Genomic DNA, 23752 nt, shown 5'->3' with positions numbered 1-23752 from the left:
GTTAGACTGAACAGGTAGTGAGAATGACTGAACATCTGGGACATATTCATTGCTCTTACGGAAAAAGCAGATAAATACAAGACATCTATAAACATTTATAGCCTTTTCAAACTTCAAATGATTGGTTTGCCAGCTGGATGCTGTCTACCTAGAAGGAAGCATTAGACAGACACTTGGATGCATTCCACCCTTTACAACCAAGTTTTCTCAGCCATAGGCAGGATATTTACAGACTTACAGAGCAGCTCTTCCAGTCCGAGCAGAACTGCTGCCAAAGCAACTATCACACCCTGCGAGCTGATGGACAAAACAATATTGTCTTAAAAAAAGCAGGAACTACCTACTAACAAAAATACTGCAAAAGTTGTCCATTTCTTGTAGTCATTCAAAGTGATGGAGACCTGCTCTATGCCCCTGTTATCGTCTCTCTCGATGGTCAGACGCTCCCCAGGCTGTTGCTGAGCTCCTACCTCTCTCTTCTCCTGTGATGGTCACAGGTGAGCAGAAAATGGACTGTCCCTTATGCTAAGCAAGGGCCTCAGCCCTGTACCTCTTTCGGAGTTCAAATCTCTCAATCCACTTCCAATTCTACTTACTGAGAATTAGATCTCCTACAGATTGATTACTAGCTCCAGGCACCTGATAAGTCATGACAAAATTAAATTCACAGGCTAGTACAGTTTATTAGCAGGTCACTGAGTTACTAGAAGAAAAAACCCTCACCCCTCTCCCAGTGCCATCCTACCACAACCCTAACAAGCTTTACACCAATAAGGCACCTGTATGGTGAGCAATACCATCCACACAAAGCCTGGGAGGTGCAGTAAAGAACGACCTGTAAATGAGCACCTTACACCACTTTCACAGAAGTGTTCTAAAGAATCAAGTGAAATTAAATTACCCAGTGTCTGCAGATTTGTACAGCAACACTACTAACGTTGTCTTCCCCTTCACTCACACAAATTGTCCTAACCCACAAATGTGTGCTTGCATTGTATGTTCCTGTAAAACACCTAATTGGCAAATAAACTAACATTGCAAATATACCTAGCTCCATTACATAACCCCTTTCCATGGGGAAGCTTATACAGCAAAGCAAATTCTGTTAGCTGCTCAACATGTACCTTTAAAGGAATTACAAGGGAAAAAAATCTTAAATGCACAAGGACCTTCTCCCTAACTGCTGCACTGTTTCACACAATAAGATTAATAATTTAACTATCTGCAACTTCATATGTGCAGGGCACTGCAAGCAGACCAGTGGCATTTTCACTTCAAATTTATATAGCCTTTAGTCAGTACACTTCATCTGCATTTCTAACACCTGCTTCAGTTGGCTGTGAAGTGCAATGTTATCTTTAAAATCTTCTTTCATCTTTGTACTGTCCATCTAACAAAAAATTATATGATGGGGGATAATTATTTGACTTTAAAAAGGATATGAAACTTTTCAGGTTTTTTGATCATTTCTTGAAAGACATGCTCATATATTTGACGTTCTATTTTATTAAAAGGTAGGATTAAAAAAAGGAAAACTGGCTTTCACATTATTCATGTTATCTAATCCTACGTAATATATTTCTCTTTTGAATAGTTAACGTTCACTTTCTAGACAGCACTAAAAATGTGGGATATTAACCACATCACAATTAAGCAGTGAGGCATGACCAGGTGTGCATTTTCAGGGCATTAGCACACGCCTTAAATGCCCGGGGAAGAAGAAGTTAGAGTGACTTTTCCACTCAGGTAGGCATCAACACCAGCACCTGTGGCACGTCACAGTGCAAAGTGATACATGAAGAGGATACAGAGGGGGTGAAATGACATGCAGCATTCATCTAGTGGGTTTATGTTGGGCGTAAAAGCTGTTCCCAGTCAAACACAGATGCATGGTCTCAGTCAAGATAAATACAAGCAGAAAACAGGTATTCAGTGGAAGAGTTCATTGCTGAGCTTTCAAGACATTGGTTGGGAAACGAAAGATAGTACACAGCACAGTTCATAAAAACAGAAACAAGATCCCATCTTCATATATTAACATACAAAAATTCCTATTTGACATGGGGTGGTCACCGCATTTGGATACAAGTGAAAAGAAACTATTGTTTTTATGGGAAGTAAAAAATGGCAAATTTTCACATGCTTAACACTGTCAGAGCTCACACACTTCTTTCAGTGCAAGCCTGTTTTATATGACTTACTCAAGTTTCAGACGATCAAGTCAGATGATCATCTAGCCTGTCCTTTCCCTTTGACCAAGATGGTACCTTCAGAAAATTTTATAGAAAAGGAATTTTGTGGAACAATCTTTTTAACAAATGAACAACTTACCATTACAGGAAAGTAAACAGAGGGTGGGTGGGTGGAGAATTAGAATAAAGTCTGAAGATGCTATGAGGTGGAAAGGAGCCAAATTTGCTCACGTCTCATCCCAGAAAGGTGATAAACTCTATGAGCAGACCTAAGTCTCAAGGGAGGTGAAGGAGCAATCTCCAGGACAGTACGTACCCTCCCCCTGCTTTTTTTTTTTTTTTTTTTTTTTTTTTTTTAAGTCAAAATGAAAAAATAATTCTACTGACAGAACATTGTTAAAAGAAGCCAGGTAATGACAGACCTTCAATAAAAATATTTCTCCCCCTCTTTCACAATAACTGTCATTCCCAAATCTGTACCATTAAGGATGAAAGCTGTAGGTTGCTTTGAATGTTTGAAAGAGCTTAAGTATAAATAATAATGAAAGAGGCCTCTCCACAACATGAGAACAGCCATTCAAAAAAATTCATGAACAACTGCTGTCTCATACTAAAGGGTCACAATGGTTTCCCCAAACTGCTTTTTTTAAAAGGTCGGTAATAAATAATAAACAAACACAAATTTCCAAAGGATGTTACAGCTTTATGATAACCATGCCTCCCTTGCTTAAAATTTTGTGAAAGCTTTTGACTTAGCCTCCAGCACTTCCAGAGGATGTCATGAAACAGGCATACTGCTTTCTAGGATTCAGCTGTTGCCAGCTGCTGAATACACATTTGGTGGATACAGAAGGAGAAAGAGCTCCATGCTCCATTACTGATTACTGCATCCATGTAGATGATTCTACAAAATAACACTATTTTAGAACAAAAACAGATGCAAGAAATAAGTCCTCCATGCAGTGTTATCAGTTCATGCTGGTGAAGTAGCAAAAGACAGGCATTTAAATACTCCTGTTCCAAATTAAGGGGGGATTCCTCTCTACCCATCCCTGCTGCCCCAATGCAGACACTCTTCTTGTGCAAGAGGCTAACAGCTGCAGGACAAAGGAAGGATCATTGCTCCTTTTCAATCAGAAGCCAAAATTTCTGGGGAGCACATTAACAGTAGAAACCAAAAAAAATTTCATTTCCTTTTGATGAATTTTTTAAAAAGGAGGAGGGAAATTATATATTTTGTGCATTTCCAAATCTTTCTGCAGGGAACATTTACCCTTCAATCAGGCCAAATGACTACATGCTTGTAGACAACCACAGCCCTGGAGGAATGAAGTTTTGCTTCTTCTAGTACTAAACGATGCTACATAAAGAGCCAAATAAAAAGCAAATTGTCCTTCAGACAGTCTCCTTTCTCAATTTCTCCTTCATGCACCAGCCTAAGGTAAAGAACCAATAAATTCAAACATCTGTTTCCCAGAGGTACAACCAATTACTTGCAAGAAGTTTAAATCTTATTTTGCAAATAAACTGTTTAAATTTTTGTGTAAATTTTCACCTTTTTAAACAAAGCATACAAATAGTTCTCCAAATATTTCTTGGAAACTTCACGGGGCAGCTTATCAATGAAATATATATATTTTTTAAACTAGCTTTGAATAGGTAATATGAATGACATCATCCCATGATAAAAACTTCAGTGACCTAAATAACATTGAACATCTTGATCTTAAATTTGTAACAGAACTACTGATATTTCTTCCTGCTCGTTTTATTTTCTTTCTCTTGGAGTAGAAAGACAGGAAATCCTAAAAAAAAAACAAAAGCCAAGAATGATCACAAACTAGTATCAGGACCTTTTCAACGTGATGACCGGCACAAAACTCCACCCCAGTGCAATCATTTTATCAAATCCTGGGCACTAAGGAAAAGCAAGCGGAACCAGAAAAAAAAAATCCCGACACATTCTTTTGACAAAAATGGTGCATTTTTACTCTGAAGAGGATAATGATGAATTCTACAAATTATGACAAAAGTAATCTTAGACAACAAACTGATTTTATGCTAGAACTGTGTATAGGCACAGACGTGATTTCCATACTAATCCAACAAATCGCCTGATTATATAACAATATTAAACACATACGTCTCCTCCTCCAGATGTTCCCCAAATGATAGTTACCAAAGATGCATATTCTCATGACTGTTATTCATTAGCATTCATTTAAAATGGAATCAAGCTTTTTATGTTTCCAGTATTCAATTTCCATTAACAAGAGAGAAAATTGCACCATAGTCAGTCCGAGGGCACTTTCATCTCTAGTTTCAATGCACTATGTGATCAGAAGAAATATGCCAGATCATAAAATTTAAGGTACTTTGAATGCTCGGTTTTAGCTCCTGAAACTTCACACCCTTTACTTTGCAATTCATAAATGACAACTGGACTGGAAGAATAAAGCAGCCTGAACTCTCCTGTTATCTTTCTGATTTACAACTAGCAGCCTGAGGTCTGCCTCTGAAATTTCTCCAGCAACTTCCACTTTTACTGCTTGTTTTACTAACTCAGGAAATGTTACTACACAAATATCCTCAGCTACTTCTTTCCCTGAGAGCCTGTTTATCTATAAAACTGGCAAAGATTTTTATTTTTTTTATTTTTTTTGTGGGGGGGAAGGGGAAATAACATGACAGGGAATCAACATGCTGTCTCAAAACCAGTCACTAAGTTCCACGCCAAGGTAGAGCACTAGATGGTGATAATGACCAAAAAAGTAGGTGCAAGAAAAAAATCCTGCCCACTGTTATTTATCGTGAAAAGGGAGAAAAAATGGAATGCACAAATCTGTTTATCTTTCAAAAGATGGTGGTTAATTACTTTTGGGCTGCAAAGAGAATGCAAAGAGAGATATTTAATTCTTGCTACCTTTAAATAACCCTTTTTTGGAAGAACTGGATGCTTGAGTCCCTTAAGACGAACAGAGATGAATTAATTAAATGTTCAGTACCAAAAGCTAATGGGAAAACTATGAAAGCGCTAAGACTAGCTACAGCCCACGCCATTTATAAACAGTTGATGGCTAATAGATTCATTTTTTCTTACTATGTAGATTTCAATGCATTTTCCTTTTAGCCATTGAAAAAAATAACAGGGACTAATCATTGGTCTTCTAGAAGATACTTTTTTTTTTTTTTTTTTTGAAGGCTTAATAGTACATTTTCTTTCCTCCTGGTTACTGTTACCTGCCCCTCCTCTCCAGGACTTTTCAAAGATAACCAAAGGCAGGGCTGTTGTTTTTGAACTGGTTCTCAGATAGTCTGTGCCAGCCAGCTGTGTAAATCCCTACTGACTTCATTGGTCTTTTCAAATAGACTGTCAAACACACCACACATCACCTAGACATTAATACTCAGATTTCCAGTTATTCCTCTACATTTCTCTCAGTCCCTTGGCAGTAGGATCTAATTTGCTTCTTCTTAACTTTCTGACCACCATATCTTTATATTTACTTTTTTATTTTAAAGGAGATCAGCACTGCTCATAGAAGATTTTTATTTATTTTTTTTGCTAAACAGTTTTGTGTCTGTTTCTGACGCCCATTCTGTCAGCCCTGCTTTTGGAGAGCGAGAGCGAGAGAGAGAGAGAGCGAGCGTATACTGGGACCAGTGCACTTGGCTAGCCATCCCTCACAATAGTCATGTGCATCCAGGGCCCTTAAGCCCACACTAACCAGTTAACAGGTCTCTATCACAGCAAGATTTGTTACTCTGCCTTGCTTGTATCAGAAGTAGTATATGCTAACTCAAGCTTAAGGATTAAACTAAACACGCTGTACACTGAAAAAACAAGTACACAATAAGAGTCAAGACCTACATGTTTTAAAATACTACTTGGTAGGCCTGGAAAGAGCTGATGATGTCCAAATTTACAGAGAGATTTCAGATCAAGCTAGCAGAAATCCAAATGAGGATGCTAAATAACAAGAGAAAGTTACAGTAAGACAACATAAGTGGCTCCCAAGACAATTTAAATTCCATGGAATCCAAACTCTCCCTGCCTGGTACAGAATACCTGGCCCAACAACTCACTGCTGCTGAGATCTGCCATCTCCTTCCACTCATGCAAAAACCCATCCTTCAAGGCTGAGGTGGCTTCCCAAGTGGCTGATTAACAGGGAGAACTTGCTTGGGATTTTTGAGAATTCAGACCAGCAGCTCCACTGCACCATTTCACAGAGGAAGAGGAGACAACTAGGAGACAACTTCCGAAAGGGCGGTGGCACAACATAACGCAGCTCCACTTCGCAATTAAACTCAACTGAACCTAGAATTCAGCACCTGTTGTGAACAGAGCTCCTTGGCAAGGTTTTCTTGTAAACAGCTAGCACACTAAGAAGGGAATCCCAGAAGACTGCTCTGCCTCCTTCTCATACTGCAAAGACACAAGTAAAAGGGAACAAAGGGTATACATTTACCTGATTTTAGAAAAATATTTACAATGTTCATGACAGAAATCATTAAGCCAGGTAAGATTATTTATCCCAGAAGTAACTAAGATGAAAAAATATTAAAAAACAAAACCAAAACTAAACCATTCAATGTCCATTAACGTAAAATAAAGTAAATAAATTCAGCCAATTGGTTATTTCCATATGGGTGGATTTCTTTAAATAGTAATGAAATCATTGCTAAAAAATCCATTGTTATTAAAATAAAAAAAGTTGGCTCAGCCTACCAAAATTAGATTTGTAACTTGCTGGTCATTCCCATAATTAAATCTGTGTCACAAATTTGCAAGAAAAATGGACACTATGACTAATGCATTTACTTGCTGCACTAGTGCTGTCAGGCTGTGTAAATCATTATGCCTGCTAAAACAGAGTAGATAAGAATTCCATACATTTTCATTAACCGACTAGGCTTTGTGTATGTGTGAGAAGCTAACTTCCATACTCCCTTCCAGATTTAGCTCTCATTTGGAAAACAATGTAAATAAAAACACTAACTTTGGTTCAATTAGCCAAATGACTGCTCCAAAAATGAAATATTTGAGTTTTTTGAACAATATGACCATTTTGAACCAGCTCTGTCTACTTCGAAAGATGTCAGATAAAAAAAGAAAGCCATACGTGCATACACATTTAATTTGGACAAAGGAGATTAATGAAATGAAGCACACCTGGAATGGGTTCCTTTCTTCAGGCTGACTTTTATGTATACTGGACAATGAACTTACGGTACTGCCGAGGTTTCAATACAGAAAGCAAAGCTAATTCACAACAGCATCATAAGAAGTCTCAACCAACATTCACTCATTCTTTCATTTTTGGGTGCCCTTAGCTCTATTTTTTCCACGAGTGAAGCCACATCAGAGCCCTCTGAATCCCCTCTTCTCTACTTGATTTCCTGGCACCACAGACCTTCAGATTTTGGTTACAGTTCTTTGTTTAAGATGAAGTTGATGGTTGGTCTTTTCATACACAATGTTCATAATCCCAAGGTGCCAAAGAATGAGAACATTCACTCAAATCACAAGCTGGATATTGTTATGAGTTTCTAACCCACTATCTCAAGTAGAAAGTAGATAAATGAGACACAGAAAGACGTAAAACAATAGATTTTCTAGTCTAGCACTGCAGAACATTTCATGAAGACATCGTCTTCAAGGTTTTCAGCCCTCTCCTTCTCCCATGCAGATGGCATATATCCCATTGAATTGAGTTTAGCTCTCAAACTGAGCATGCAGCTCCACTTCAGTGCAAGAACAGCCTCTGTGACAGGCTGTGCCTTGCTGAACTTAAAGCTAAAGAAGCTGAGACATCCTGGTAAACAAAGCGGAACGATCACTGGCACAACATGTTTTGCAACATTGCTCTGTGCTTTGGACTTTAACCAGCATTATTTTTCTGTGGCAGCACAAGTTCTAGAAGCAGAATATACATGCTTAGAATTGTGGTAACACATACAGTAGTAAGAATTTCAGCAAACTCATACTGAATATCCCAGTCCATCTTTAGGTGTAAATGTATCCTCGCTTGGAAGTGGAAGCAGCTACCTCAGTGCTTTTCAACTCAGCAGACCCTGCCATGCTTTTGCATGCTTTACAGAAGCACCCTTACTGATAACAAACCACCCAGTATTAGTAAAACGCTATCAGATTTTATTAAAACCCCATTAAGAGGAAAAACTGAAATCACTTATTAAGTTCCACAATTATTATAAACCAAACTGCTTAAGTGAGAGAAGGAGATAATGATATTAACTACCCAACTCAAAGCAATCCTCTGTGGTATGATTTTAAATATTCTCTTGGCTGAAATTTATGTAAATTGAATTCATCTATCGTTAGTTATTACCAGTCTAGCTATATAAAAACACTTTTCTGTAACAATTAGTTCTTTAAAATCCTGTGTTTTAATTAGACCTGGGACATTATTAAATTAAGTGTAAATATGTACAATCTCCTTCCATGCATTCTTTTGCCAGCATATTTACAGGAATATAGGTTTCAGAGGAGTTTAAGAGGAATTACTTTGCAGTTGTTTGGTAGTTTATTTTAAATCTCCTTACCAGTGAAAACACCTCTGAGTACTTAATCTAAGAATATTGAGCCCATCAAGACATATTTGGTGGCAGAACAGTTTGCACATCACAACGTGTTCTTTTACATCCAAATGAGCTCATCTCAGTACCACTAACATTAAGCTGAGACTTTTCCTGCAGACATTTTGTTCCACGCTTTATTTTCATTTAACTTGTTTAACTTCTCAGGGACCATTTACCAGGAAAAAAAAAAAAAAAAGAAGAAGAAGAAGAAGAAAGCATAGCACATCTTTCTGCCCTTTTCAATCAGTTTGCTTTACACTATCACACACAGGCCCTGGCCCCACTGGGCACAGCCTAAGAACAGACAGCAACGTACTGTCCTCCTGGCTTTGTCAGGGCTACATGCAAGTGCAGCAACCTGCTCATGTGATTCAGCTTGCAAGATTGGGAAAGGAAGGAAAAATGCAACCTTGTCAATAGTCAGATCCTCTCAAACTAGCTCTAGGACATGTATATGGCTATGGTCACAAAAATACTTTAATGCATATAAGCCTATGCACAGACAACATATCAGACACTAATAAGAAAAGTGCAAATACAATTTACATTCATTACGAAGCAAAAATATATGAAGTAGGATCTCCACCTATAGCCAGCTGAGCCTCTAAGCTAGACAGTGATACAAACTGATGGATTTCCAAAAATACTGCCTGAAACTTCTACCATTTTCTCAGTAATACGCCACTTATTTTCATATTTTACAGAAGTGCTTTGACTTCAAATGAGCTGATATATGTTTGATGCTCCTCAGGTTGTTTATGAAAAGCTTACAGAAGAAGTAATTGATCAGATCTAGTGAACATTCAGGACCACTCAGTTAAAGGCCATGTAGACTACAGCACTGTAAAAATTGTACGCAACTCTGGCAACTTGCTACAGTCCCTGTCCTACTACCTATCGCTCCTGCATTTTCAGTCACATTTCATCCTATCATTATCATAAATGGAGAAGTTTGTCACAGGAAAGCTTTAAGTAAATATATCTGTGATTTGTTTTCTGTCCTATATACGTATCATCCTACATAATCATGCTTTCAAATTAGGATACCATAGTAACTGTCTAAATGTTTGTATATATTTCTGACTTAATAGTGGCCACTTTCTTTAATTTTATTTTAAAAATCAGTAAATGGAGAAAAATAGCTGGTACTATGGCTTAATTTATTTAAATAAGGTCCACAACAATGCTACTCCAAGATTTTAAAAAACTATTTATCCAAAGCCAGTAAAATATAAAATATATGCACATTTTGAAATATATGTGTTATATATCAAGAAATACATGGATCTCTCCAGTGATCAATTCACAGAACAAAGATGAAAATCAGGAATATTGCATGAATCCACAAACTACCCCAGCTTCTTTAACTGACATTTCTTCAAAGAGTTACAAACAGGTAATAGAAATTAAAATATGTATATGTTGCTTTACTAGGATCCATCATTGCAGTCAGATGCTCTGGGGCCTAAATTCTTATTTGAAGTCAAAAGCCATTCTCCTAATGACAGCTGAACTGAAGCCTTTGGGTATTCCAGGAAACCTCCTGAACTGAAAGCTAGGGACAGCAGAGAAACCGGAGCTCGTGCCAAGCAACAAGACAAAATGCCAGGCACACACAAAGACTTGAAAGTCACATTAAAACTGGGATTCTGCAATCGGAGGCAGAAAGCACTTTCTTCCAGAGGACACAATAGGAGACAAAAAGGAACAAGTATTTGGGGACTGATACTTCGAAAACGTGAATGGCCATCCATGCCCACAGAACGGATTTCTATCCTCCTAATTTTAAACTATTCCCTAAAAACAAACAAACAAACAAACAAAAAAAAAAAAACAAAAAAACAAAAAAACCAACAACAACCAAACAAAAAAAAACTAACCACACAGCAGTACAGTGCACAACTTCACAATGCCAGGCACCTTACTCTCTTGGTGGTATATCTTTACACACCTAAACTTCCCAACTCCAGCTCTTCCTAATAAAAATACACATGAAGTGAGTTGTTTTGCACCTGCAGTTTTCGTTTTAATTTCCTAATCTGAACTGTGTTGTCATTCATTTATTTTATATGTCATCATTCTCTTTCTAGAGACACAAAATTGGAATCACAAATGCACACTTTTAAATGTGCACAGATTTTAGTAAATATGAGCAAATTCAATTATTAGCTGCTCAAGTAAATCAGTCACAGTAGCTTGCCTACATATAAAATAATTAGTATTTAATCCTTAATGTCTCCCTAACAATAAAATAAATCTATTCTTCTTTTCTTCATAAATATACCTATTTAGTGCTCTTAACAGCATGCCATCTGAATCTTGGCAGACCATCAGGCCCACAAATACTGTTTTAGCTTTTCACAGAAACAGCTGTATTTCCAGCGGGATTGATTGCTTTCCCATATCTAGCTATTTTAGTGTGCTCCTCAGAGACACGGAGTGGCTTCACTGACAGTGAAATATGCTAAACAAATGACATGTCACTGAGTAAATTAGCATCTACTCTCTGATCAGCTGGGTCATGTTTTCTTTTCAAAATCCACGGCCTCCTGATAGAAAATAATGAGTATTTGATGGGCCTTATTAGAAAAATCAATATATTGATGCCCATGTCTGAAACATCTGCATAATAATAGATTCTGTTAACCCATTAAAGAGAAAATTAAGATGTGTTTACACGTTATTAATTTACCATGATTAGAGGCAATTTATTCAGCACTTTTCTCAAGAGTTTAACAAAAAGAAACTGTAATATCTGTATTTAATGACACGGTGAAATAAATTGAAAGACAATTCAGATTTCTGCCACAGGAATAGCACAATTCCGTCAGCACGAAGGTGAAAAACACAAACACACCAATGGCATTGTTTTAAATAAGATTATTAAAGCGCTTATAAATACGGCATTACTCACCAAAAAACTTCCAAAAGCAGAATTAAATATAGCAGCTGCCTGAAGAGAGAAAAAGTAAATATCACCAATGGTAAAATAACTACAGCACAAGAATAAAACGTTATTCCCCCACCCAACAAGCTATTAGATTCTCCAAATGAACACATACACAGAGACCATTAGGCAGTTAGCCACTGCTTAAAATATTGCCAGTGGCCTGTAACTTATGAAGACTGATAGGTTCTGGTCTATGCATTCATAAATAATGTGCTGAAACAGACAAAAGCAGGAGAAGAAAATCCTTGCCGGTAAACTTATGAGGAATATCCACAAAAACTAGGAATATCACACAGAAGTTTAATCTCACTGATTTTGTTCTAATTTGCTCAGAATATTTTTGCACATTGACCTATTAAAAAAAAATAAATATATATGCATATATAAAATCTGATTTAACAAAAACACTACATTTTTGCAGACTTTCAACAATTTTTAAAATGGAATATTAATTTGGTAAACAAGCTAATTGATCATCACAATAAAGTATCATAATAAAGTATTTACAGAAGTTTCTGTAGTTTGAACAACAAATTCCAAACAGGAATAACAAAAACAAAACACAAACAAACAAAAACAACCACCACAAACATCCCACATTTCTAAGGCCAAAAAGTCTAATCATTACTTTTTACTCCACGGTCTTATTAAAAAGGAAAATAAACAATTTTGATAATGACTTTTGAAACCTTTGTGCTTACCTAAATATCCAGGAAATGTAAGGTAGTAGTATTAGTTCTTAACATTAACTCAATAAATTCCAGGAAGTTAAAACTTGAGTCTTGAAAAGCTTCCCCCAATTACCAAGAAAGAACAGAAACTCTTGTATGGCCGCCAGTCTGATGATGAAAAGCCACACAGCAAAGGTAAGAGGCAAGGGAGGAGGGAGACCTACCATTTACATGAAGATTTAGAGGAGAGTCAAATTAATCACCCTGGACACTTTCAGTCACAGATTAATAACAAGTGGATGCTATTGAGTTTAGCAAGTTTGAATAAAGTCCAAATTCAGGGTAGGAGCTGTAGCTGAACCTGCCTTCTGCTCCATAAGAGTATGCAATGAAAATGAATGGGTAATGAGATCCTTGGCTCTAGAGAGCTTAGCTTTCTTATTCAAGTTCATAATTAATTCAAAGCTTTGATAATTTCATTAGATTCCTCCTCTGCTGGCCCTATCAATAAAAGATGGCACTGGACTGCAGCTCCTCAGTGGCCCAAATACAAAAACAAATGCAGACTGGGAAACCTTCGCTGACTTGCTTACTAACAGGGACAATGGCATATGGCACTCCGTGTTGCGGAGGGAGCATCTCAATAGATACAGCTAAATAAAACATTATAGTTGACAGTTGTAAACTACAGTAACATATTTTAACACCTCTTCCTCATCAGCATTCCTTTTTTGAACATAAAAAAGAGGCACAAGTCCAAACAGCTTCTCTTGCCAGAGATCACAGCTGAAAGCAAGACTGAGTATTACTTAAAATGGTTCTTCAACAAGTGTGAATTAAACCAGGATTTTCACCTTGTATTTGAAGCTGTACAACTGATACTTTTATGTGATACTTACTTTTTATGTGGCAAAAGAGAGACACATTTCACCCACGCACACAACCCCACTGCACACGATCGTCTCCAGTTCAGGAGATGTCCTTGCGGGTACCTTTCGTTAATGTATCCCTCTTGCAGTTCCTACTATTGCTACGTTAAAAAAACAACCAAGGTTTACGGGGTCTCTTTGGTACTTGTTGGCCCCATGCCATGCTTTTACACGGACTGATTGCATTTGATCACTTTGAGCAGACAAAGATGCAGAAAGCTGCCTTTTGTAACATCCTGCTTCCGACTCCACGAAGGAGAATCAAGACTTTTGTTTTTAAACACACTCCAGGACCTCTTCTCTGCTGTATAAAACTTTGTAAATCAGCTGTTAGATCTGAAAGATACAAGCATCTGGGCTCCACTCCTGCAGCAGAAGGCTGGGAGGAAACACAAGGGTCCCCACCTCCCCACACAGACTTTGTGTGCAGAGCAACAGCCACGTTTCCACCTACTGCAAAGAATTGTACTCCTCGTCTCCTTCAAGAAAATTGGTCAAGTCCTTTCTATGGACAGGGATCAAAAAAAGTAGCCATTCCCTCCCTAACACGTTCAATTTACCTCCAGGTCTCAAAAGCACCCAGCCCTATCAGAAGCTAGCTCTGCTAAAGCGCATCTCCTGACACAAAAGAACCAACTCTGGCAGCCCCGAACCTTTTCTCCGGGCACTTCTACAATGCACAAAGAACAGAGCAGTAGCTGGCAAGAACCGATGCACTCAGCAAGACCCCGTGCATCTATCGTTAGCCACACTACTGGCCACTCCCGATCTGACAGTCATTTACAGACATGATTATTTTTTTTAAGCTTACCTTATGCTGGAATTCTACTGCCAGGAAAAATTCTGTACCCAGAAAGGTACCAAAGAGACAGCAGATGGTTCTGGTGGTATATATTTTGACCACAAACCAACTTCTTCACTTCCTCCCTTCCCGACTCACCAGAAGAATTTCTGCTTTATTCTTCTCAAGCATTTAACAAGTACTAAGGACACGTTATGCTTGAGGTATTTAGCCAGTCACATGCAAAAGTCATAATTCATGACTGGTCCAGGGGTACATTTGTTTGGAGTTTTTAACACCCTTTCTCCAAAGCATCAGGAATTGTCCATAGCAGAGGATTAAACACTCACTACAGTCAAAAGGAGGAAAAAAAAATCAGGAAGACTACAAATTATGCTATAAATTCACTCAGATGATTCACCTCAGGGAGTGAGGACTTACACATGCCAGCTACCATATTTGCAGTTTTCTTTATAAACCTTTTTTCCTGCAAAATAAACTTAGAAGTAATTTTTCTCACACCCACAAAAACGAGGTTTGTATTTGTGATTCTGGTTTAGTGTTAAGCAAACTGATAGTAAACTGAATCAACTGCTCCGGTTTGTAATTAAACATACCTAGTAGCATGACCCTGTAGAATTTAAACACTTTTGTGCTTCCAAGCTCCTTCCATCAAGAGGGATAGTATTGCCTACATACCTCACAGGGCATTGTCAAAATTAATTCATTGCTTAAAAAGCACTCTGAGATCCTCAGAGACACAGTACCAACAAACATTAGTGCTGACACACGATACAGATAGTCTCTTCATTTTCTGTTTGAAACATTTATTAGTCATTATTACTGTACAACTTTTTTTAGTGTTTGCTCCTTTTGTGCTATTACAGATATCAAACTATCTGCAGTCAACTTAATTGAAGCAGCACAACATGAAAACATTTAGATGTCCTTATAATACTCCAAGTTCAGATTTGCAGGTGTTTGCAAACCATACATTGCACTTACCATTAATGGGAGGGAAGAGTTCTCTCTAAAATAATGGTAAGATCCTTTCAAGAGGTAAATGCATTGCCATGTATCGAAGCGCAAGGTTAGGCTGCGTTCTAAAGCAGCAGTGGCAATAACCAGACCACTTACTCAAACTTACATCAACTCGCAGACAACAAAGACTGAAAGTCACTGTCAGTACTCTTAACAGGACTAGTACTGAAGAGTATGGACATCTCCACTTGAGTTTGAAATAGTAAGCCTTAGTGCCGCTAAACAACAAATTCACTTAATATTAAAGAGGTACAATTTCAGTCAACTCATTATGGCACTAAGCTTGAGGGAATTCTTTTGCTGCTCTGAACTACCAGGGAGGATCGGCTGGCCAGGAACACTTTCAAGTGAGAAGGAACTAGCCCACCTCTGAAGGAAACCTACTTGGCAGTATGTGGATGAAACTTTCTTCTTCCCATACCTGAGAATAGTGCAAACCTTCACCCCTTCATCTCCCACCTTATGCTGGAACATATATACAGAAAACACTGCTAAGATCTGTAACAGTGATAGCAACAAGATCCAAGACAGTCTTCACAGCTACAGAAGTTATTAAAAAAAAAAAAAAACAACATCAACAGACAAAAGAAAAAAGCAAAGCCATAGCCAAGGGGCTGAGCAGTCCCCCAGAGGTGGGTGTCCAAGCACCACGGCAAGTACATGCAGCATTCAAGCACATGTGATTCAGTGGCAAATCAAACAAGCATGCCAAGGTTTTGATAGAATTAAATATTGAATACATCCTAAACTCTGCTCCATTTTCTTTTCTTTTGGTATCAAACTACCCTGGAATACTTAGACTCACTATCTTTCCCTAATAATGCAGCAGAACTACACTAAAGGAGAGGAAAAGATATATTGGCAACATTTGGAATGCCTGGGTCCAAAAAAAAAAAAGGCATTTTATCATTTTTGTCAAGATTCAAATGAAATGGTTGTGCACAACTCAACTATAACTACAGTTTCTTTTTACTGCAGTGTCACAGGAAAACAATGCTGCCCGTAGCTTTACATGTGGGCCATATAAAAAAAAAAAAAGGCTTTTTCACCTTTATATATATATTTTAAAAACAAAAATAACTCATTTAAACATTCGAATCTTGAGTGTCATTTGGCAGCCTTTAGGGAAGTAACCTTCCCAGCTGTGCTGCTCTGAAGCTTACACAGCAACTGTATCCCCCAGGCACCCCAGAGAGGATGCAGAGCACGTGCCATGCACCAGGACCTGCGTGGCCATGAGCCATCCCCTCTTCATGGAAAGGGCCAAGGCTGCAGATACAAAGTAAGGAAACTAAAACGCCTCAAAGCATCTCAGTAGGAAGCAGTCTGGCCATTGTACAAAGCTGCTCTGTGTAGGCCTGCAATTACCTCCAGCTAAAACCTTATTTTCAGACATAGACTAGTGGTAAATACAGTTCAAGTACTAAACATAAGGCTAAATATCCATGTTAACATGCATGGCACAATGCAGAAGAGCAAAAAACCTAGAAGCGTAGAAAAGATTTGGAAAAGGAAAGATAAGAACTCCACCAGTTCTATTGCAGGATTACACAGAGAGCATGATGTAGTACAACAGATTATAGTGTCCATGTTACTAATGCAAAATTTAATAGATCCATGCCTCCTATTTGTCAGAGAAGAAAAAAAAAAAAAAGCTGAAGAAAGTAATGGAAATGGCTTGACCAAACAGGACAGAAAAGGAAATTTTATCTACCCAAAGAGATCAGTGTAGTTCGAGAAGGTGGAGGAAGAAGGCAGGACGTCAGAAGTAGCTTGAATGAGTCGGCAGAGTCCCTTTAAACAACTCCTTCCATCTCCTATTTAAAAATAAAATCTCATGTGAGTGTTACTGCAGCTCATGTCTTAACTGCTGTTTCCATTAATAAGATGTTACAGCTCTGTAGAAAGCTATTTGCCACAGCACTGTTACTGCAAACAGAATATAAATATACCTAATAAGGTTTAATCTGTGTTGCTGTTCATAACTATTCATCTGAGCTCAGACGGGAAAAAATATATATATATTCAAGTTCCTGGTTTTGAGCACTAAATTGAATCAGGTGTCCTCTTCTCTTAAGAAAATTAAGTTGCTTTTGTGCAAGAGTGTTTTAATGAGAACAGAGCTTGCCGACATTGATAAATGGGAATGACACCAGAGAGAGCATGTAAGCAGGACAATATGTGCATGTTACAGTCTTACAGGCTATTTTTCACTGACTATCCTGAATGACTTCGCTGTTTCTTAAGGGGCCTATTAATCTCAAATTTAGTTATTACACAACGTTTATTTGAACATATATTCTGTGGATGATGACAGTTAATAAAGGAAATCTTTTACAAGCTGTATTTTTACATATTGTTCCAACTGCAGCTCCCAGTCATTCTACTGTATTGATGGAATAACCTAGTTATGATGCAGCTTTAAAAAAGGCACATATATTCAGATTCTTTTCTAAGCATGTGGGGACTCTTAAATAACTGTTAAAATGCATATAAAATCCTGCTACAGCAAGGCAAAAATAAAAGAGCTAGTGTTAACTGCTCAGCAAAATCTCTGGCTGCACAGTTGCCCACTCAAAGGCAAGGCTCATGCCTTTTTAACCCTCCAGCATAACCTTTGAGAAACAAATAGAGCCTGGATTTGACCCTGGAGGTGTATATACACTCCACATTGAATTCAGCAGAAGCCATAGTATGCATCTTACACATGAGTTCGGCCCTAGGTGTTTACATACATGATAGGCAGTGGTATTTCATGGAGGAAAAAAAAAAAAAAAAAAAAAGAAAGAAAAAACCCAAAGACAGTGATGATAACTAAATTTTTCATCCACACAAATCTTATAAAAATATGAACCAACGTTTGAAAAGCATCCTAAAAGTACTGAATTACTTGCATTATTTTTTGGTGGTGGAGTGGAACTGCACACCCTTACCCTCTTACCCTTAATAATAATCTTACCCTCTTAAAAAAAACAAAACAAAACACAATCCTCCCACCCCCAAAACAACCAACCAAATAATAAAAATACAAAAAAAGCCCACCAAGATATGGAGGGTATTATATCTTTATCCGCTGCCATGTTCCCTGTGGTCCAACACATCTGTTCCCTGTGAAAAAGTTACCAGCTCATCCCCAACCTGCCTTTACCGCTGTGCTGACAATATGAAAACATTTCTGTATTTCAGTAACTTTCAGTAAGCATCAGTTTTAAGGAAACAATGCTGAAAGGGCTCTAGAAAATGAAAACAGAATAACCAACCCGATGTTTGCAATTTAGCAGGGGAATATCATCCAGAGAATGACGCCTCCAGAACACGTCATTGAGCCAAGGCTACGAGGCTGTGCACACAACAGATCTGCTCCGTGCTGGCAGAGGTTGCCATCACCTGAATAGGAGTTTGTGCTGCTTCAGCCAGGCTCAGTGCTCTGCCACAAGCAGCACACAGAAACGAGCTGGGGACTCTGCTGGCAGCAAATTATTGCCTGCTGCCTACTCGCAGCCAAGTTCTCTCTGTTGAAAACCAGCCTTTCACTCACCCATTTTTGTAGTTCCTCATAACCAGCACAGCCTGTTGGTAATAATATTTACAAATACAAAACCATCCATCAAAAGGTGTCAGAAAGCAGGTCTTTTAGACTCACTTGTGCAGTGTATTTGCTGCTCCACTGAAGGATTTCTCTGTTCACCGATAGTTTCAGCGATACTGAGAGAACCAAAGAAAACTGTCCTGCTCTTTGCTTACATCAACAAATGGTAACCTATTCTGTGAGCAACATGCACAACTCAAGGGAGTTCTGAAGGGTCAGCCTGCTATTTATTGTACTGAGGCTATAGGAGATGAAGACTAAAACCCAGGATAGTACTTACATTAAAGACAGAATAAAACCAGTGTGTTAACATTTATTAACAATTCAAACAGCAAACATTGAGCATTCAGACTTGCAGAACGTGTGTGTCAGTCTGCAAATTTCCATTGATACTTATCATCTATAGAGTAGTGACAGGAAATCCATGCTGAGCAAGGGTTGGAAACCAAGCACAATGAACGTGAAAGCCTTTAGAATCAGCACAAGAAAGGACACATGAACAAAGCCAGGAGGGCAGAACCTCTGTCATGAGAACATCCATCTCTTAAATGACAGGACCAAGATACGGTCTCCTCAGGTACAGACAAAATGCTTCATGAGACATGAAGTGCACACCACCTGCCCAGCACATGCTACCTGCAGTACAATGCTGAGCTGCTTTGTCCTGCAGTTTTGTTGCTTTATCCTCGATACCACAGACCCATCCGTATCAGATGCTTGCGTGGCTGCATAGCATGCAAAACCAGGATGCTATCTACATGACTTACCAGGAAAAAAGGCTTATCCAGGCTCTATCCAGAATCACAAACGTAGCCAACTCAGCCCTTTGACAACCTCATGTCTATGCCTTTGTGAGGTTAAGGAGAATGGAGGTTTCTTCTTTCTAGCAACTGTGACCCATTTCCTTTTGACAACTAGAAGGGCTGTCAGCAGAGATGGCCACCACAGCTCTCACTTCATCCTTGTGTCAGAGTCCTTTAGGACTCTGCCACACTCCAGAGGACACAGCCACACTCCAAGTCCTTCAGTACCCTAAAGCTGTAGCTTAACTTTGTAAGTCTGCTGCCCTCTCACCAGCTGCAGCACAAACCACAAAACCATACTATACTTATAAGACAGAGTGCCTTCCAGCAGCAGGCCCTACACCACGCACCCCACTGGGGAAGCAACCTGAACATCTACAGTGGATTTTTGAATACTGACATGAGTAAATAGAGGCAGGGTGTTTTTTTTCTCCTGTACTTTTAGAACTTTAAGTGCAAATACTAGATTTACTGTCCAGTGCCAGTGTAAACATTCAAACAAGAAGTGACTTAAAGCTGACAGCCTCATAACAACACACGCTTTCTCACACTGAATACACACATGCCTAACTATCTGCAAACTCCTTCTTCTAGCATCTGACTTCCTCCTCCACAAACTTCACGAAGGCCTGCTGTGACAGTCATATAGCCAAACCTGCTGTATGAAGTTTTGCCCAAATGGAAAGCCCATTTCCATAGTTCTCCTAGACATCAGGACACAAAATGTAACTTCTCCCTCCTACCCAAGTACTGTGAAGTACAAGCATTAGCAGCCATACATTTGACATCCAAATGTGAACCAGGCTGTGCTACACAATTAGAGGGTAAACAGGAAAGAACATAAGCAGTCACTGACACTTTGGTATGAAAGCTACACAAACTTTTTTCACATCTTGTATTTGTTAGTGACTTGAGGCTTACTACCTTAGCAGTGAAGACACTAGCTCTTGTACCAGCAAAAATGGACTGCTGAACAATGATTTAATAAAGGAGGCTCAGCTAAACAACTGTATATGAGTGACTCTGCCAACTTGATCCTCTCTTCTGGTCAAACATTTCATAACTGTAAGTGACTTTCTCTAAAAAAAAATAAAAAACATACTGTAGAAGGTATCCTCAAAAGGATACAGAGCAATAACAACCTCCCAAACATACTTTTATTTAAGTTCACATTTTCTGAGATCTTAAGCTGTGATAAAAACACTTAAAGGTCTTGTCCCCTGATTCTCCTGGAGACACATCATCCATAACATGATTAGAGGTCTAGTTAAACAATGCGTCCCACAACTCCAAAGAGTATTACTTCCCTGCTGAAGTGAAATGAAAGCACAAGGCCACTTTTTAAAAGGTGCCCTTTGCATTAACTGTAAGGCTGTGCCTGCACCAGCATCTTTCTATAAATATCCCACTGTCATATTGCTTTCTGGGCAGTTAGTAGCAGAACCAGACATTTCAACTGCAACACCATCCAAACCAGCCCAGAAAAACATTGTTATTAAAGTCCTCGTCACTACCGCCACTGGGAACAGCTTCACCATTACTCGTGCAATGCCAGGAGCCAGGAAATAAAGCATTAATCTAAAGGAGGTGCACTGTGTAACGTGGCCCACTGCACAGATCCATCTCTGGAGCTTATATCAGAATGTGTCACAGGTCCCAGTTACAAGATGCAGAGATTTTCATCTCATCAACAAATGTCTGCTCCTATCATGAAGAAATACAGCTACTTTATTTATTTAACCATAGCACAACATTTGGCTTTCCTGCAAACCAGTATTGTATGGTACAGGAAATTCCCCTCTCATGAGGCCAGTCAAAGCTCTGCATGCTACAGCATTGTGGCAGAAATGCAAAGCGATAGGAAAGAAAAGTAGTATACTATAAGGAAGAGACTAGCAATGTAGTCACTACCTGCATGTAAAAGAAACCTTTTTTACGTGTGCAACATTGTTTTCAGATACCCCTGTAATTTAAATTCACAATTCACGTAAGTTTAACTAGAAATAGTTATACACGTACACACACAGATGGGAAAAAAGAGGTGAAAAGTGCGTAACTGCACATCTTTAAGAGTTACTTATCTCAGAAATTTGTCCCAGAAGTTCAGCAGTGTATCAGTACTAACTGAAGCTCCAAATTCGCTTTCAGAGAAAAAAGCCAACTATAATATCAGTATTTACCACCACCATCCTTTGGAAGCACACCCAAACCACCTTTCGATTCTGATCAGTGAGATGGCCCCATTTTCCATGGGACCTGCTGTATCCTCTAACCCAAAGGACCAGGGGGGCAGCTGGCCTTCACTGAAGTTCAAGGATAAGCACTCAAGTCTCAGTCAGGTCTAGGTCATGGACCTGATCTCACAACTACCCGGCCAGCAGTAGCAGTACATCATGAACTACAAAAACACTAAATCTGTTCTTTGAACTTTTCATTCCTACATATATAATGTACGCTTTTTTTTTTTTATATATAACTTGTATACATATAAGTAAAAGATATGTAGTGACTCAGCTAAATTAAAGACATTTTTATAATTTCCTTGAAGTAATTTACTTTATTCTCTAATGGGACAGAATACTTTAAAAATGCTGCTTCTCTGAAGAAAAGCTGAAAACATCTGAGGGTTTCATGTACAGAATTCCATTCACATTCTGCAGAGAGCAGAGGCTCACCAAGAGCTGTGCCGGGTGCTAGTCTAAGAAATGCACAAGCTTGTTTTACTGCAAGAGGTCACAAACCTGCCAAGTGCATTAAACATGCTCTTAGTGGCTGCATTCACTGAGCTTCTACACTCTCCATTTACACCCAGAGCTGGCTGAAAACTGGAATATCCACCATCAGGGAGATTCCAGTATTCGAACATTTGCTTTAATCCCAAATTCTCTTCCCTAGAATCACAACTTCCCATACAGTATTTGAAGAAAAAAAAACAAACACCAAAACAACCATTTTATCTTGGTATTTTGCTGCTTCCTCCTGAATTGCTCAGGTACCCGGTAGAGGATGGCCTCTGCCCCTATTAGTCTCTGCACAAAGCTTTTCAGCTGCTCCACATCTCCCAGGGTGCAGCACTGTTACCAAATTCTTATGAGGCACTGAGAAGGTAAAGCCAGGCAGATCACTGATCAAGAGAAATGAAAGCATGAAGCACCTAAATTACAGTGAAAAACATGGAAGACGTCACCCTTGTTTGCAAAACTGCAAGATTGACCCAGGTTAATTTGACCTGAAACAAAATATTTACACACAGATTTTCCTGAGAGAAAGAGGAAACACTTCTAAACAGTCTCAATTGCACATACACAAGAGAAGGGAAAAAAAAAAGTAAGTCCCTAACTATTTCCTACTAAAACATGGTTTGTAGCCCAACTTCTGTATTTCTAAAGCAGTTACTAAATAATGAATTGCATGTACAATGTAAAAGAAAAACAAAAACACAATTATTGAAAAAAACTCTAAGTGGAAAACACTTACTCTATAATGTGTCTTTTTTACAGTTATAGTGTGTCTTTTTTCAAGTACTTTGTGCTTAAAACTATATTCTCACCTTACTGAGAAACCGTAGAGATGAGGCCAATACATTTTGAATTGCCCACAAGGAACTCCAAGGAGAATTCAATAAAAGAAATAATCAATAACTTTGTGTTCAGTGCAAAGGCTCCAGGAGGAGGCACAGGCACTGCTACTGTCTATTTTGTGACAGTTGCTCATCACAGGCACTGAATGAGGCAAAAGGCGTGGAAACAAAATTGTGTTCTGTCACACCATTTAAGCCCAAAACATAACATTAGCTACCCAGTCAGACCAAGTAAGTTTGCAGAAGCAACCCAGATTCAGAATGTTTTCCACCTTAGAGCACTTCAGTAATGTAAGATGCTCTATGATACATAAATGGACAGCGTTGTGCAGACAGTACAGCCAGGTCAGAAGTGGAAGAGCTGCTCACTGTTCTGTACTGCTGGAGGTCCTGGTTCCAAGACAGGCGTGCAACCTCACCAGCAATGCAAAGTGCCACCACATGCGAACACAAAACTGAGGAACAAAATTAGGATGCACAAACAAGTGTAAGCAGCAGAAAAAGTCACCTTGTACTCTACAAGCAATTCAAAATTACATCTTACACAAACACAAAAGACCAACTAAAGATAAGCACTTAACAACTTGGTATCTGGCTGATAATTGCTTTTCAT

At 38.6% G+C, this 23752-nt stretch overlaps 1 protein-coding gene across 6 annotated transcripts in view; it reads right to left on the bottom strand.

Moving 5' to 3' along the window:
* The window catches only part of SLC10A7 (solute carrier family 10 member 7), a 142927-nt gene that overhangs the window by 82337 nt on the left and 36838 nt on the right, over positions 1–23752 (bottom strand). For 5 of the 6 annotated variants that reach the window (XR_014317373.1, XM_082758875.1, XM_082758876.1 and 2 more), the window contains one exon: positions 11710–11748. Coding sequence is in view for 5 of the 6 variants with exons in the window: in XM_082758875.1 (XP_082615001.1) it covers positions 11710–11748 (39 nt within the window). In the remaining variant the exon portion in view is untranslated. Of the gene's footprint in view, positions 1–6267; positions 6622–11709; positions 11749–23752 lie in introns of those variants that run through there. The other variant, XM_082758879.1, reaches the window with a different exon arrangement.

Source organism: Aythya marila, assembly GCF_965140915.1.
Source record: "Aythya marila genome assembly, chromosome: 4".
NCBI lineage: Eukaryota > Metazoa > Chordata > Aves > Anseriformes > Anatidae > Aythya > Aythya marila.
The sequence above is the reverse complement of the archived record's forward strand: the minus strand, read 5'-3'. Positions and strand labels throughout refer to the sequence as shown.